We start from the raw sequence: 16,690 nt of genomic DNA on the forward strand, positions 1-16,690 counted from the left end.
CAGGTTTTTGTCTGGTAGCTTCTTGGCTCTGAGCTTCTCTGCAAATGTCCTGGAGATGCTGTGGAGAGACTCCTTGCAGCTTGATGCTTGAGTCTGCTCAGTCCTGCTCTTTTATACTCTTCTTAACAGGTGTGTCTGCTGGAGGATTAAGGGTTGGGGTCCAGACTGCTAGGCCTAAATAAACCTGAACCGAGGACAAACCCTCTGATTCAACACGGGTCAGATCCACCAAGTCTGCTTTGTCCTTTTTGTTTTGTTTGAGACTGACTGGCACTTTATACTGTATGTGCTCCTCATATTTCACATGGTCTAATCCACGCTGTCCCGCCTGCTAAACACTCAAACGTGATCCAGTCTGAAGTCGAGGAGCTCGACTTGCCTTCTGTCTCACCATGGCTTCAAATTACAATTAGCTGTTTGTTTTAAGTATTTTTGCCTCCCAGTTACTCACATCTTAGTCATGCAGTGCAAATGATGTTTTCCATTGTGTTAACTGTGGTGGAAGCCGAGAGTTAAGAGAAGCAGCTTGGGACTGAACCCACCGAGCAGAGCAGCAAGACAGTTAAAGCTGTCCAGGCTGACATGAGGCTGCAGAGGCTTTAAAAGTTAGTTTAGTGACAGCCATTTCTGGGGTAAATAAAAAAAATCCAAAAATAAACCATCATCTTATACACATGGACATCTCTGCTGCATATTTTTGATATTTACAGCTGTTTATGCATTGTGTACATGTTGTTTAAAACCCTGTATCTCCAAAATGTCAACTTTTCAGGAACTAAGAAAACAGCCTTGTCACAATGCATTTTTTCTTTTGGTTTCATAGAGGAGCATGTGATCCAAACAAGGAAATCACAAAAAAACAACACCACAGTGACATGTAATAATGTATTTACTGCTTGGAATAAAACTGGGCGATACAGAGCCATAAAGATCCTGAGCTTTATGAGAGCTAAACGGAGACACTGAATGTTGAAAACACATCTAGTGCTTGGTGAGAAGGTTGCCGGTTCAAATCCTGGACCAGCTGGGAAGATCTGGGAGGGCAAAGTGAAAACTCTGTCTGCTGCCCAGCTGCCTTTAAGCAAGGCACCAGGACTAGGGTCAGGTTCAGAGCTGCTCAGCGGTTAAACCGGCTGAACTGTGACTGCGGGCGTGAAGCGGGTTGTGAGCGCGTCCGTCAACCTTCACCTGGAAGCTGAGGTTAGCAGTGCAGCCTGTCAGCATCAGCGATCTGTCGCACAAATCACTTCAGGAGATAAAAACACAAAACAGAGAAAACTCCCATGTGCTGAGAAGAGCTTTGAAGACAGAATGGGGGCTCCGTCGGTCTCTGAAGCTTTTTAATTACTTCACTTCAGCCTCACAAACATTAAAGTTCCTCCACAAAATGAGCAGCTCAGCATCATTCACTGCTTCACACACAGCAACGCCATTCTGCCTCCATTAAACCCTTTGAAACCTGCTTTGAAACGCCAGAATGAACCAATACTGAGGCGTGTGCTTTAAAACGCTCACAAGACCAATTTACACTGAATGGAAAGTGCAGAGCGGCAGAAACACTGAGACAGAAAACCAGAGGATTGTCGGCTTCATCCTCTGGATCTGAAGCTTCAGTGTTTCTGAAATCTTCATCACTTTCCTCTGTTTGCATTTGCTTTAAAACAATAAACGGCCTATAATTTTCTGTTGTTGAAGGAAAACCATATTAATATTATATAATAGTATATAATATTAATATTATATAATAGTATATAATATTATTAAGGTTCACACTGATGGATGTTTGTTAGAAGAACATCCAGAAGAAATAATAAAAATAATACTGAAGTGCTACATGAAGAAAAAGACAATGAAAAGCAAATAAAACCCAAATGAAGAACAGCAGGTTGGTAGAAGCTCAGCTGTGTTGGAGCGCCACCTGCTGGCTGCTGCTGACACTCACAACTGTTTTACACATGGAAAAATCAACACTGTGGTTTTTATGTTTTATTTTTATGTTTCTTAATGGGTTTTTTTTACATTGTATTGTTTCATTGCATATTTTATTGAATTTTACTGTTTTTATTATTTTATTTTATTAATTTTTAGGTTGTTTCATAGTTTTTTTTGAATTGTTAGTTTTATGAGTTTTTATGTAATTCAGTTCTCTCACAAATGAGATCTTGATCTCAGTGGGATTTTATCTGACTAAATAAAGGTTGTAATAACATCCTGTTTACACCGGAGGAGGAATCGTGGGGTTTGTAGTTTTTTCACTCAATTCTGAAAACATTTTCTTTCAATTAAGGTGAGGTGGGAATCGAACCCCCAACCTGCCGAGTCACCGCCTTTAAACACACAGCAGCAACGTACAGAGACTGCAGGAAACGCTTAAAGTGGCTCTGTAATGGAAATTTAAGCTTTCTCTATATTTATATCCACATATGATCCAAGATGATTCATGAAGACATTGTCAAAACGTGATTTTGTTTGAGCGGTTACATTTAAAGCTTTTTCCATCCTTTTTTCCAGTCAGTTTCAGTCTAAGAGGAAACGCATCACATGATGAAGAGCTGAGTGAAGAAATGAGAGCTGAGGGGAAACAGAGGAGAATCTGAGAGAAAGAGGAGGTAAAAAGCATCATCTGTATATTAAACCAGTCGGGTCCCTCTTTCTTTTCGAAGGGTTTTCTGTCGCATTTGTGAAAATAAATGAAACCTGTCAAGTCTTTGGCAAAATGGAGAGAAAAGTAAAAGGAAGTTTGTTTTGACTGAAGCGTGAATATGTTATGGAAGTATATTTGTGATGAATCCTTTCAAACGCTTCACAAAAAAAAGAACTGAATCGTCTGGCTTTTAAATATATTGTGCCAAAATTCACAGTTCAGTTCTAATTTTATTTATTTCTTCCAAATCATCTGATCTATCCAGATATTTTCCAGCAGTTTGTCTTCCTGCTTATCAAACACACTGAATGAGTTTCTAGTGACGTCTGTTCACCAGCTGAAACAATGAAGACTCACAGGTGCAACATACGTGATAAAATGACTTTATAGAAAATTATTCAGGTTACATTTCATATTAAACTCTTGATTTTTTTTTTAAAGCCTCCAAAGTTCAATTCCTTTCAAACATTTACCCAGAAAAAAAAAGTTTAGCTAAATACAATCCAATACATTTTATGAAAATAAAGTTGACAATCATTTCTTCATTGCACACAGCAGGTCTTTGGTCCGCCAAGATCCATCAGCATCCAAGACCTGAATCCCAATCAGGATCAGGATCAGGATCAGGATCCAGGTCCAGAATACAAGGTTCTGATGATTTTCATCAATCTGCTGCCAGACATTCTCAACACAGAAACAGAAATCAGGTTTGGAGGAAACAAGATTCTGTGATTTGGTGCAAACTGAAGATTCAACTTTTACTGGCAGACAGAGAAACGCTGGAGTAATAAACAGGAAACAGGAAACAGGAAACAGGAAACAGGAAACAGAAATCCTTCAGTGAAACAGAAACTTCAACATTCATTAAACAGTCAGTTCACTGAAGAGTTTTCCTCCTGGAAACACACAGACAGCCAGAGGCTGAAGTTACATTCAGTTTAGTTCATACCTGCATCATCAGATACCATATCATTATTATTATTATTATTATTATTATTATTATTGTTGTTATTATTATTATTGTTATCATCAATCATCAGTCAGGTGTAATAAATCCAGCGGTCAGCAGATTCTCAGGTTCAGATGATTTTCCATCAGAGAAGAAGTTTGATTTTGTTGTAATTCTTCTTGATAAATCAGTTCAGATGAATATTAAACATCTCTCTCCATGTTGTAGTTCTGATATGGAGAACAGCAGACAGACGATCAATATCCATCACTTCATCACACACTCTGTAAACACCACAAACCCAACAGTGCAGACTCTATTCTCTTAGTGCAGCAGATTATGAAACTTCATTTCATCTTCACAGGAAGCAAAACAGAAAACAAGAAAACAAACATCTCTTCAACTCAAACTCCACTGTGGACACAAATATAAATCTTTACTTCTTAGTGCAGAAACATGAAGAGGCAGAGAAACACTGAGGCTGTCTGTCTGTCTGTCAGTCTGTCTGTCTGTCTGTAGTCAGGTCTGTCTGTCTGTCTGTCTGTCTGTAGTCAGGTCTGTCTGTCTGTCTGTCTGTCTGTCTGTCTGTCTGTAGTCAGTTCTGTCTGTCTGTCTGTCTGTAGTCAGGTCTGTCTGTCTGTCTGTCTGTCTGTAGTCAGGTCTGTCTGTCTGTCTGTCTGTAGTCAGGTCTGTCTGTCTGTCTGTCTGTAGTCAGGTCTGTCTGTCTGTCTGTCTGTAGTCAGGTCTGTCTGTCTGTCTGTCTGTAGTCAGGTCTGTCTGTCTGTCTGGACTTAAAGACATTCTGGTTGAAAAGGAGATTTTGTCATTTGTCAGATGTGTTCAGTGTGAAACTGGAGAAATAATCTCTGGATTTTCAAAGATCTTTTCTTGTTCATGTTGCTGGGCAGTAAAAAAAACGAATGAGCCATTTTTCTCAGTTTGACACTTTAAACAGTTTGTGTCTGTGTGTCAGTTTGCTTGCTGATATCTGATATCTGATAACTGATATCTGATCTGATATCAGTTATCTGATATATCTGATATCTGATATCTGATATATCTGATATCAGATAACTGATATATCTGATATCTGATATCTGCCTCTGCTGGAGATGTGATCTGATCCTCAGCAGCAGTTTGAGGCTCAGAGGGAATCAAACCTCCAACCTGTCAGTGTCTCTACTGGGTTCAACTGATAAATCACAGACAGTCTGTCTGTCTGTCAGACTGGTCAGTGCTGTCTGTGCAGACATGTATTGATTAACTAATTCATCAATAGGACATTGGCTGTCTATGGGGATCTCTTAACCTGAATCAATTCTAGTGCAACATGTTGATTGGACTCCAAATAAGTATAAACAAATATGTGAATATATTTTCTAAATTTCCGACAGCCGAAGAGAAAAAGTATTCTAACACCTTCACTCTGTTTTAAAGGTTCCACTCAGCAGGTTTACCTCATTTGAATCAGAGGAGCCGCTGCTGTCGGCCAATCAGAAGCCAGTATTGTGACGACTTAGTCTTCACATTCAAAACATCCTGAAGAACATTATTCTGATCCGGAGCCAGGAGAACCTGATCAGTCTGAGAAGAAAACTCTCAATACTTCTAATCTTTTGGCATGATAAAATGGTCAAATTTAAAGATATTGAATATAATATATATATATTAATATCGGCCTTCAGAACCCGGATCAGTGGAACCCAACAGGAAGTGGAACTCCTGACAGGAAGTCGTTCTTCTTCACGGCTTGTTGCTCAGTTTGAGGAAACGTTGAGACTTCTGCTTCACCATGTGGTGCTGCTGCCTAGCAACCTGAGCGTCCGAGATCGCCTCCTGCAGCTTCTGCACACACACACACACACACACACACAGAAACACACACACACACACACACACACACACAGAAACACACACACACACACACACACACACAGAAACACACACACACACACAGAGAGAAACATGCAGAAACACAAAGTTAAAAACAGACAGCTAAACCTTTAATACGTTAACTGTGGATATTAAATGTTACTTTAACTGTTTTCTGACACTGAAGTGGAGGCTGAAGGCGAGGTGAAGCACACACACACACACACACACACACACACACACACACACACACACACACACACACACGCACCTGGGCAGCGGGGGGGTCTTTCAGGTGGACTGTCCTCACCGGCTCCTGGCCGTCTCTCTTAGGGATTTTCAGTTTCTGTTGCTCCTGACAAAATAAAACATCAGAAATCAATAGAAACGCTGCAAAAGAGAATTATAATAATACAAACTGACAGGACTGTTAAAGAGGAACTAAACTCCAAACCTGTCTGAAAGCCTGAGAGGGTGATGTCACCTTCTATAGAGTACAGCAGGTGGTGACATCATCACCTGGCGCCAAGATGGCAATTCAGCAACATGTTTCGTAACGTGTTTCTGTTTCTGCTGTGTGTGTGTGTGTGTGTGTGTGTGTGTGTGTGTGTGTGTGTGTACCTTGCAGTAGATCTTCAGGTCGGACCCGCTCACAGCTGGAGGTCTGTAGAAATTCTCAAACAGACACTCCCACTCTTTGCTGAAATGTCCCACGAAGTCGATCTCTTTCACACACAAAACTCTCCTGTGGGACAGAAAAACAATAACAACACTTCAACAGGAAACCAGCCCGAAACACAAGGGATTATGGGTAGACGGAGATGGAAAGTCCAGCAGAACAAAATGAAGTCTGGACTGATGCTCATATTCAGCTGTTTCTTCATGTGTTCTGAACTGGTATGAACACCACAGAAGAAGAGACAGACAAGTCCATCATGTTAGATACAGTTACAGGAAGTCTAGTTTGGCAGCACTTTACATTATATTACACACATTTTACTGTGTAATTATCAGGAAGTAACATGTAATTCCTGGTAATAACGAGTAACTATTTCTAACTATAATGTGTCATTTCTCAGTTAAATGCAGGTAATTTCTGTGATAAGTTTTATTAGCATGAAAACTAGAGAGTGAAATCAGTGTAATATTGAGGAATCAAGCCTGACTTCACTGACTTAACAGTACTGTACTTATCGTATTTTTATCTTATCTTATTATATTATTTTTATCTTATTTTTATCGTTTATTTTATCATTAGTATTTATTTACTTTTTACCTCTGCCAAGGAGGTTATGTATTCGGTGCTGTTTGTCTGTCTGTCAGCAGGATTACGGAAAAACTACTGGCCCGATTTTCATGAAACTTGGTGGAAGGGTGTAGCATGGGCCGAGGAAGAACCCGTTAAATTTTGGAGCGCATCCGTATATTGGTTGCGCTTGCACATTTGCATATCATAGAAGACTGGACTATTGGCCTTGGCGGAGGTCTGCGCTCTCCGAGTGCCTTCTAGTTTATCTTACGTCTTTCCTAGTATTGATTTGAATGTTGCTCTTCTCTTCTTCTCTTCATTAAACTCCCGTTTCACAGTTCCATTGTTTTTAAATTCATTGTGAGTATTCTGCTTTTATTTTTTATTTTCAGGTTACATCGCTGACCAAGACGAGACATCAGGGAAGAGGCCGGACGACAACTGAAAAAGTTTGGTGACAACAGGAGAGACCGACAGCACGCCCTGTATCTTCCCTGTGGAGAACCAAGCGAGCTGCGGAACCCAGCAAACGGAATTACGTTCGGGAGCGAGCGGCACAACGCACAGGGGTTTCCCCCGGTGAGACGGAGGAGCGGCGAGGCCCGGAGCGACCCCGCGGCGCCGAGAGCCTCCGAGCGCCACGAGCTCTCGCCCCGGGCGGGACGTGCGAACGTCCCGGGCCCGCGAGGAGAACCTCTGGCAACAGCTGGACGAGGATGCGGGCAGAACTCTCGAGGCGACGGCCAGAGGAGGCGCCGACCGGCGTCTCGAGACCACGTCGGCGATAATCGTCAGCCCGGCAGCCGAGAGGTTCGGTAGAGAGGAGAGGAAGTTGGCCAGGACACCGTGAACAGGAGAGATGAGGAAATCCATCAGCTGAGACAGGAGCTGAGGAGGGCAGACGGGGGGAGAGAGAGCACCCCGTGGACCTCAGAAACATCCTGAGGAAGAAGCTCGTCAGCCTGCGCAGAGCAGAGTGGCACAGGAGGAGGAGGAGGAGGAGGAGGAGGAGGAGGAGGGGGAGGAGGGAGAGGAGGAGGGGGAGGGGGAGGAGGGAGAGGAGGAGGGGGAGGGGGAGGAGGAGGGGGAGGGGGAGGAGGAGGAGGAGGAGGGAGAGGAGGAGGAGGGAGAGGAGGAGGAGGAGGAGGAGGAGGAGGAGGAGGAGGGGGAGGGGGAGGAGGAGGAGGAGGAGGAGGAGGAGGAGGGAGAGGAGGAGGGAGAGGAGGAGGGAGAGGGGGAGGAGGAGGAGGAGGAGGAGGAGGAGGAGGAGGAGGAGGAGGAGGGAGAGGAGGAGGAGGGAGAGGAGGAGGAGGAGGAGGAGGAGGAGGAGGAGGAGGAGGGAGAGGAGGAGGAGGAGGAGGAGGAGGGGGAGGAGGGGGAGGAGGAGGAGGAGGAGGAGGAGGAGGAGGAGGAGGAGGGAGAGGAGGAGGAGGAGGAGGAGGGCAAAGAAGCAAGCTGCCTTTATCCTTTGGCTTCACAAAGAGGCTTTTTTTTTTTATTTTATTTTTTTTTATTTATCAACAAATGACAGTACAGGCTGGAAGATCTTGAGGGTGATCTGGTGCAGGGGCAGGGTGGCCAGCCAGTGGAGATGCACTGTGTGGATTCCTAAGGAAGAGAATTCACAATCCATTGAGCAGTTTAGAACCATCTCCCTGCTCAGTGTGGAGGGGAAATTATTCTTCAGCACAGTACCACTGACAGAGTATCTCCTTAAGAACGGGCGCATCGACACCTCAGTGCAGGAGCGTAGGGTCCCTAGTGATGCGCTTCAACCGGGCCCTAAGCAAGGAGAGGAGCAGGCAGGGGTTAAGAGGCACGTGCCAGCAGGATGGTCGGCGTGAGACAGCAAGGAACACGGACCGGGTGGGAGGGATTGAACGTCTGACATTCCCAGAGGCGATCACCGAGACCACGCTCAGGCCTGACATCGTCCTTCTGTCGTCCGAGCGGGTGGTCACGCTTGAACCGACGGTCCCCTGGAAGACCGGATGGAGGAGGAAAAAGAGTATGAGGACCTGGTGGAGCCGTGCCGCAGCCACGGGTGGAAAGCCAGGTGTGAACCAGTCGAGGTGGGCTGCAGGGGATTCGCAGGCCAATCCCTCAGCAAAGCCTGCAGTGTACTGGGAGTGGTCAAGAGTGCTACAGAGGCGGTAGAAAGATCCTCTAGATGTCTGTGGACCAGGAGGAGTGAGCCGTGGAGTGCGACTGGGACACAAGCCAGGGCTTGATCAACCCTGGTGGAGTCGCCTGGGCGAGGGTGTCTGATGTTGAAAGACCCAAAACACCCGATGACCCCGGGTTACATCACTGATGATGTGCCCCAGTGCATTCGGGCACATGTATATTTCAACTGTCAAAGCACTTTTTAAACTCTGTTTTTAAAGGTGCTAAATAAATAAAGTTATTATAAGAAATAGTCAGTTATTTTAAAGTTATTATAGTACTTTCATAATAGGTATTGGAAAGGCTGGTAAGCAAATGTTTCCACAGTATTACATTACTACCACCTACTACATTAATGCAGTACTGTTATAATGCTAATAATTACTATCACCAGAAATTACCAATATTTAAGTAAGAAATGACTGTAATTATACATTATACATTATAATTACAAATAGTCACTTGATACTATCAGAAATGACCAATTACTTTCTGATAATTCCTATGTAATTACACAGTAATTACCCTGTAACTAGTGTACTGTAGTGTAAAGTGTTTCCTACCTGTTGGTGACGATGACGTTGGTCTTCCTGTGTCCGGGATACTCACAGTGATCTCTGAACACCTCGCCCTCCAGCTGCTTGATCTCCGACCGCTGCACACAAACACAGGCTGTCAGAGCACACACACACACACACACACACACACACACACTCCCACTCATAACCACACTCACATCTACCATGATTTCATTTCCTTCATCAGAGTCATTTTAATTCATTTTTGTCATTTGATGGATCTTATTGTTGTTGTGGTTTAGACTTTGTTTTCTCCCAGCTGCTCATCTTGATTTCTTTGTTGTTTTGTTTGTTGCTTTTCTTCATGTTGGGGTGAGATGGATCTAGAAATTTCTTGGATTATAAAACTGAGAACTGGAGAATTCCCAAGAACTTCTGTGAGAACTGGAGCGTGATTTGTTTTGTTCACACAGTGAGTGAAGTTAGCCGGTAAAGTTTTCATGCTGTTGATTCATAATGAACTTCACTGATGATGAAGATTGAGATTTTCTTTCCAGAAGTTGTGAATCTACAGGTCAGAGAATAAAAACCAACACCAACTCTGGATTACTAAAAGGTTTATCTTCATATTTTGGATATTGCTAGCTGCATACCATTACTTGACATACCGTATGCTAAAGTGTTAGCATGTACAACAGAGAGAGATATCTACCGTAGATGGAGATATGGGTTTGGAGTCGATCCGCTCATCAGATTTTGGGTAAAGAGGGAAAAGTTGAAGTTGTCCTTGAACACCACTTTTTTTTTTCTCTCCAGTTTTTTCAGGGTTTTTTTTTTGGTGGGGGGGGTTATTTTATTTTATTTCTTCCAAGTTACATCAAATTTCTAGGCTATAATAATAATTATTATTATTATTAACAGCCTAGAAATTTGATCTTAATATTCAAGCATTGAAGGAAACAACGGCCATTTGGTGTAATTTGCTCATTCTGCTGTTTCCAGAAAAAGGAGCTGATTGTGGAAAAGGGAAAACACTTGAAATAAGACTAATGTTTCACTTCAAATATGAATATTTTGTTTTTTTACTGTCCTACCACTAGAAGATTATAGGCTTATAAGGTTTATAATTTACTATTTAAAAGCTTGCACAATTGTGCAACATGGCCGGGAGGTTTTTCTTTTTTATGTGTGTGTGTGTGTGTGTGTGTGTGTGTGGGGGGGGGGTATTCAATATTGTGGGAAATATCGCAATATTCACGCAATATTCACGCAATATTGCGATATTCGATAATATTGAATATCCCAAGCCTATTGCTCAGCAACTGACAGGCCGTGTCTCAGCTGCTGGACTGTGGGGATCGAACCTGTGACTTCAGGTTCAGCAGAGTCTCGAACCTCAGACTGTTCCTGATGTCGGTCTTTTTCTAAAAATCCTTTCAGTTACAGCGACAAAATGAAAACTATGAATAAGGAAGGTTTGTTTATTCATCAGGTTTCAACACACATCACACACTTCACACTGAAGGACACAAACACACATCTACATTCATGGACTTTAAGGCAACCAAAGGGTTAAATTAATGCACAAACACTACAGTGAGTCCTGCTAAATGACGAGTGTTGTAAACCGAGGTCAGAGGTCATGCTGGGGACAGGAACGCCTCGTTTGCATAAAGTTATATCAGTTTATATGCAATTCACAAACTGCATCATATATGTTTACAGGATGAAGATCACAGCTACAGATATTTATATATATTTATATACACAAGGTATGAAAGCAATGGTTTAAAAGGTGATGCTACAAACCTTTTACAAAAATATTGCTAACTTCTACAGCAGATACCACATAATTCATTTCTGTGTTTATAGTAAAATATTCTCCACGACCTGCCATTCTAGTTTTGGATAGATTCTAAATTATAAATGGTTATAAACATGGCACACTAGTATATCAGTGTTTCATAAATAAAATGCAAAAATGTTTCATCTAGCAAAAAGTAATACAAAACTGAAAAATTAACAGCTGATTTAAAAAATGCTTTGAGGTATAGAATGACAGAAGATATTTGCTTTGGCATGCAAAAGGTCTTCAGCAAAGAAACCTGAATTACATGAGAATTACACAATATTTATAGGTAAATTTATTAGTTTACAAAAGCAAAACTCTGCCACACACCCGGCACACAAACTTATACAGATTAGAAATGTAACTGCAGGTGACAAAATGAATCCATGTAGCATTTTGAGAGAAGACTGGTCTGAGACAGAATGGATATAAACAGCTTTAAAAGCACTTGAACTATAAAGTTGAACCCTTCTATTCCTCATCATGCTGCATGGAAGAGAAACAGAGAAGAAGAAAGAAATTAGAGGCTGAAAACAGATGGAAGCACAAAGCAGGAAACAAGGCAGATTATTATTTAAAGGGAAAATCAAGTGGTTATTTAAGGGAAGTTCAAGTTGGAATCAGTTTAAAGGGAAGATTATATGGAAGCAGACATTTTTCTGGAATATCTCAAGATTTTTTTTCTGTTTTTAAGCATTTTGAGGTATGAATTCTCAAGATCATGAAAATCCAAATCTTTGCCATCAGAAAATCTGCCTGATGATGAGAGCAATGTTTTAATGCACAGTCACGCTCCTGTACCTGTATAAAGCTCACAGACTGTCTATCTGTCCCAACTCCTAATAACTGCTTTACCAGGACTGTCCAGAAACCTGCTCCAGCCACCAGAGGCCATGGGACTGTCACAGTAATAGGATTTCACTTCCTTGAGCTTAAAAAAATCAAATAAATTAAATAAAATACATCTTGAGTAATTTGAGGGAAAATGTCAGAAACACAAAAAGTATTTCCTGGTTGTGTTTTGACAGAATTCAGATTTCAACGTACAGAAAAAAGATAAACAGGGAAAGAATACTTGGAGACCTAATTGATATTTTAAGCCCATAGACTTTCACATGTACATATGTGTTGCCTGATGAATTTTAAATGATATGTGGTATCAAACATAATTTGTTAAAATGGAACATTTAAGTTTTCATTTGTCTGTATGAATGTATAGGGAGGTGAAGTGGAACGCCAGCTCATTAACCATATATATTATATTTATATTTATATTATATTTGTGTTAGCCATGCTACTGCAGTAGAGTCCGACTGATGTGACTTCCAGTAGCTTGGTGTGAAAATACAATAAAGTTCTGAATTGAAAGCTGCTTCAGTAACAAATCAACAGTGGAGGTTGTTTATGAATCTTTTAGAAAAATGTTTTCTCTGTACATCAGAATGTGAGACTGCACGACATCATGATGTAAAGGATGAGACTCGAACCTTCAGAGAGGAACAGACGCTGCAGCAGAGCTGACCGGCTGCGTCTACATGAGCTGCCCGTGTGCTTTTAGATGGACTCCAGCTGACCTGTCTGGTTTCACACTTGTTTAGAAATGCAGTGATTTTGTACAAAAAGTGAATTGGCTGTTTACTCAGTTGCATTGTGGGAACACAGATGCGACGTCACTGAGTTTGTGCCACAGCCGGCCTGCTGTTAGTAAAGTGAAAACACAGTAAAGAGAATCAAACCTGGAATAGGTCGAAGCCCTGCGACTCGGTCTGGTCGTACGGTCTGATGACGCCGTCCTCCCTGATCAGCCTGACCGGCCGCAGCTTGGTCACTTCCTCTGTCGACTCCGCCACCCTGACCACACGCACACACACACACACGCACACACACACACACACACGTACGTCAGCCTCCTGACAGCGGCTCAGCTCTCGGCCTACAGGATGCTGCTCAGTTTCATGGTGGGAAACTACGACCGGACAGTTCTTCCTGCTCTGCCAGGAAACCGACCGGCACCGTTCTGTTCTACTGTAAAGGTCTGGTTGGCAGCTTAAATCAGGAAAGTGACGGGAGAATTTGGGGATTTAGCGATCACTGTGGCTTGTAGACAACAGTTTGTTTTCTGCCCTGATTTCTGCATTCACACATCACTGCTGCCAGACGAACGACAAGGCTGCAAACACCAATGAAGAGCATTTCTCATTCAATAATTTCTCACAGACACCATGTATTTTTTTTTTTATAGACGATGGATTTTCTAACAGGTTTCAAAAGCATGAAAATCCCTCAGCATCTACAGTAAATTACCATGGAAACTTTCACATTAACACTAAAGCTGCAGTGAGCTACGCGGCGGCAGCAGTGATACATGATCCCTATGCTCTAAGACAGTCATAGGCCATAGGAACACAATGCGTTAATTATGCGTTAGTTATTACCCATAATCCTGAGCTCATTAGGACTTTTGACAAGCAGGTCTAACACACGACCCAAAATTTAGACCTGGATTGACATTCAGAGAGAAAGCGAAGCGACCGATGCAGAAAATCTCTTTGCAAAGGAAGATGCTTTGTCAGGCGGCGCTGACCGAGGCGCCACAAGCAGCCGCATTCTCCAACTGAGAAGGACGGCGCCAGACAAAACAAATCAAACTAAAAGGTCAAACAGGCGAGGCCAGAGTTGCAGTGAAATGTGCTTTGCTGGAATATCTCACCTTTCGTTACCTCTACAGTGAAAGCATGGAACAGTAAGTTCATCAGGTTATCCAGAATCGAGCGAGTGATTACAGTGAAGGATGAAGATTACATGACAGATGGATCCTCAGTACTGTGGAGGCGGGGGGGGGGTGGGGGGTCACCGGGGGGGGGTGGGGGGTCACCGGGGGGGGGGGGGGGGGGGGGTGTCACCGGGGGGTGGGAGTCGTTTTGGGGTGGGGTGAGGTGTGGGTGAGGTGTGGGTGAGGTGGGGTGAGGTGGGGTGAGGTGTGGTGTGGGTGAGGTGTGGGTGAGGTGTGGGTGAGGTGTGGGTGAGGTGGGGTGAGGTGTGGGTGAGGTGTGGGTGAGGTGGGGTGAGGTGTGGGTGAGGTGAGGTGGGGTGAGGTGTGGGTGAGGTGTGGGTGAGGTGGGGTGAGGTGTGGGTGAGGTGTGGGTGAGGTGTGGGTGAGGTGTGGGTGAGGTGGGGTGAGGTGGGGTGAGGTGTGGTGTGGGTGAGGTGTGGGTGAGGTGGGGTGAGGTGTGGGTGAGGTGGGGTGAGGTGTGGGTGAGGTGGGGTGAGGTGTGGGTGAGGTGGGGTGAGGTGTGGGTGAGGTGAGGTGTGGTGTGGGTGAGGTGTGGGTGTATGAAAAGCAAAGTTGACAGACAAACGATAACAAACAGTAAATGTTTGCTTGGCTGCTTTAGGAGCCATGATCCAGGCCGTCTGTCTGATTCAGCTCCACAAACAGCTGACAGTACTGTTAGGGGTTTAATCAAACTGACACCTGCATTAATCTTCAACCATATAATGTTGCCTATAATCTAACTTTAAAGCTGCAGAGCTTACAAGGCAAGACTTGCAAAGTTTTAAGGAAATTAACCTAAACCTCCTCACACCTAAATGTCTTCCTCTTGTTGTGGGGGGTGGAGGACTTCATTACCCATAAATCCTGTGTGGTGAGGTCAGTAAACTAAATGTCTTCTTCTTGGGTTGGAGGACGTAGACCACAGAACTTGAATTTCTTGAACTGTATTGTTCACCTTGTATATAAATGATGTTGCGACGTCTTTGAGAGCCTGTGATGTCGACCTCTATGCAGATGACACTATTCTTTATTGTTCTATTATTATTATTATTATTCTTTATTGTTTTTCACATTCTACACAAGCTGCTGTTTCTCATCTGCAACATGCCTTCAGTGCTTTGCAAAATCACTGTTAGATGTTAAATTGGTGTTAAATGTACTTTTTTCTAGAGCGAGAAAAGCTGATTATAATGATCTTCAGCTCTGCACCTTAACTGTACTGAATGAGTTGTTGTGAAGTTGCTGGTGAATTTTGGGATGAACTTGGCGCTATGGGTGGTGGACAAAAAGTTAGTTACTATTTAGAAATGTTCTGATTAGTCAACAGTTGTGGTAGAAGAAGAAGAAGCACGCCAAACTCAGCATGGCTGTGCCATGCGCTCATTCAGTCAGTCAGCCAATCCCTGAGGAGAGAACAGACGAGGGGAGAGGAGGCGGGGCTTGGAGGAATGCTTGTTGTTCTGTGTGACTTTAAGACAAAGCTTTTCTTTCTTTAGAGTGTACAGGATTCATAAATTTGAAATGTTTAGGAAGTATACAGGTGCGTTCAGACGACGCCTTTTGCACGTGTTTACAAAGCAAAGCGCACTGCAAACCTGCTAAGACTTGAGAAGCGTTTTTATTTTAGGCTAACTTAGCTAGCGTTTAGCTAGCGTTAGCCTAGCTTGCAGACACCGTTCAGTGTTTACACTTGTTGGAAACACGACCTTATCACTGAAATCAGAAATACACAGTTAGCTCCCATTGCCTCGTTTTTTTACATTCAGGTCGTGATAATCCTTGAACTGCAAGCACAAGCTCATCCTCCATGTTTGTTTTGCCGTTACTCATGTTTATTGCTTACTGGATGACGCACGGCACTCCCAACACTCGCTCTGCACAAAACTAGAAGTAGGTTCAAATACAGAGCGCTTATAAAAATGCGAGGTGCGTCACTTTGGCAGAGGAGATCCTCTCAGCATGCCGCTGTATAGAAACTATGAAAAGGAGCAAGCTCAAACATGCTGATGTGCAGAAGGCGTCCGAACGCACGCTGCGTCTGTAGTGAAGGGGAGATACTGTCGGCTCTTTCCTCAGGTCGGGTCTGTTCATCTCACAATGCTGCGGCACAGCGAGGTGGGCGGGGCTTGCGGGGGGGGCGGGGTTGTTCAGGGGGGCGGGGTTACTGGCAGCGTTAGAGTGATGGAGAGGTGTGTGAATGTGGAGCGTTAATCCAGTCACTTCTCTCTGGCTGGTCGCTGAGCACAGCGGTTCAGTATGGAAACACACGATGGATGAAAGTCCTTCAGTTTCTACACAATGCAGAGACTTACCTGTCTGTCTGCGACCTGCAGGGAAAAACACCTCATGCCAGCACGTTTCCTAGCAAAACTGCAATCTGAAATACAGTTTAAAGCTGCTCTCCTCAATCTTTAGCGCTTTCATTTTGATACTGAGGTGAGCTGTGTGTTTTCCTAAAGGTGCAGCAGTGTTTCCTCTGCAGCCGCTCAGCAGCACTTCACCGCTGGGAAATTAGCAAATCATTATAACTTAGCGCAGAAATACAGCTTCTCTCATATAAAAGTATGTAAATCAATGAGAGTATCTATATAGGATCCTCTGTTCTGCTGCAACCTGCAGCAGAACCAGAACTAGAAACATAATGGAACCAAAACTAAAATTAACACT

At 43.3% G+C, this 16,690-nt stretch overlaps 1 protein-coding gene across 1 annotated transcript in view; it reads right to left on the reverse strand.

Moving 5' to 3' along the window:
* Positions 1-3,019: 3,019 nt before the first annotated feature.
* vps13c (vacuolar protein sorting 13 homolog C) overlaps positions 3,020-16,690 on the reverse strand; it is a 108,085-nt gene continuing 94,414 nt past the window's right edge. Inside the window, 5 exon segments of the mRNA XM_078285495.1 lie at positions 3,020-5,438; positions 5,737-5,820; positions 6,087-6,210; positions 9,444-9,535; positions 12,984-13,098. Coding sequence (XP_078141621.1) covers positions 5,337-5,438; positions 5,737-5,820; positions 6,087-6,210; positions 9,444-9,535; positions 12,984-13,098 — 517 coding nt within the window. The 3' untranslated portion in view covers positions 3,020-5,336.

The sequence above is a fragment of the Centroberyx gerrardi genome, chromosome 1 (assembly GCF_048128805.1).
Source record: "Centroberyx gerrardi isolate f3 chromosome 1, fCenGer3.hap1.cur.20231027, whole genome shotgun sequence".
In the NCBI taxonomy this organism is placed as follows: domain Eukaryota; kingdom Metazoa; phylum Chordata; class Actinopteri; order Beryciformes; family Berycidae; genus Centroberyx; species Centroberyx gerrardi.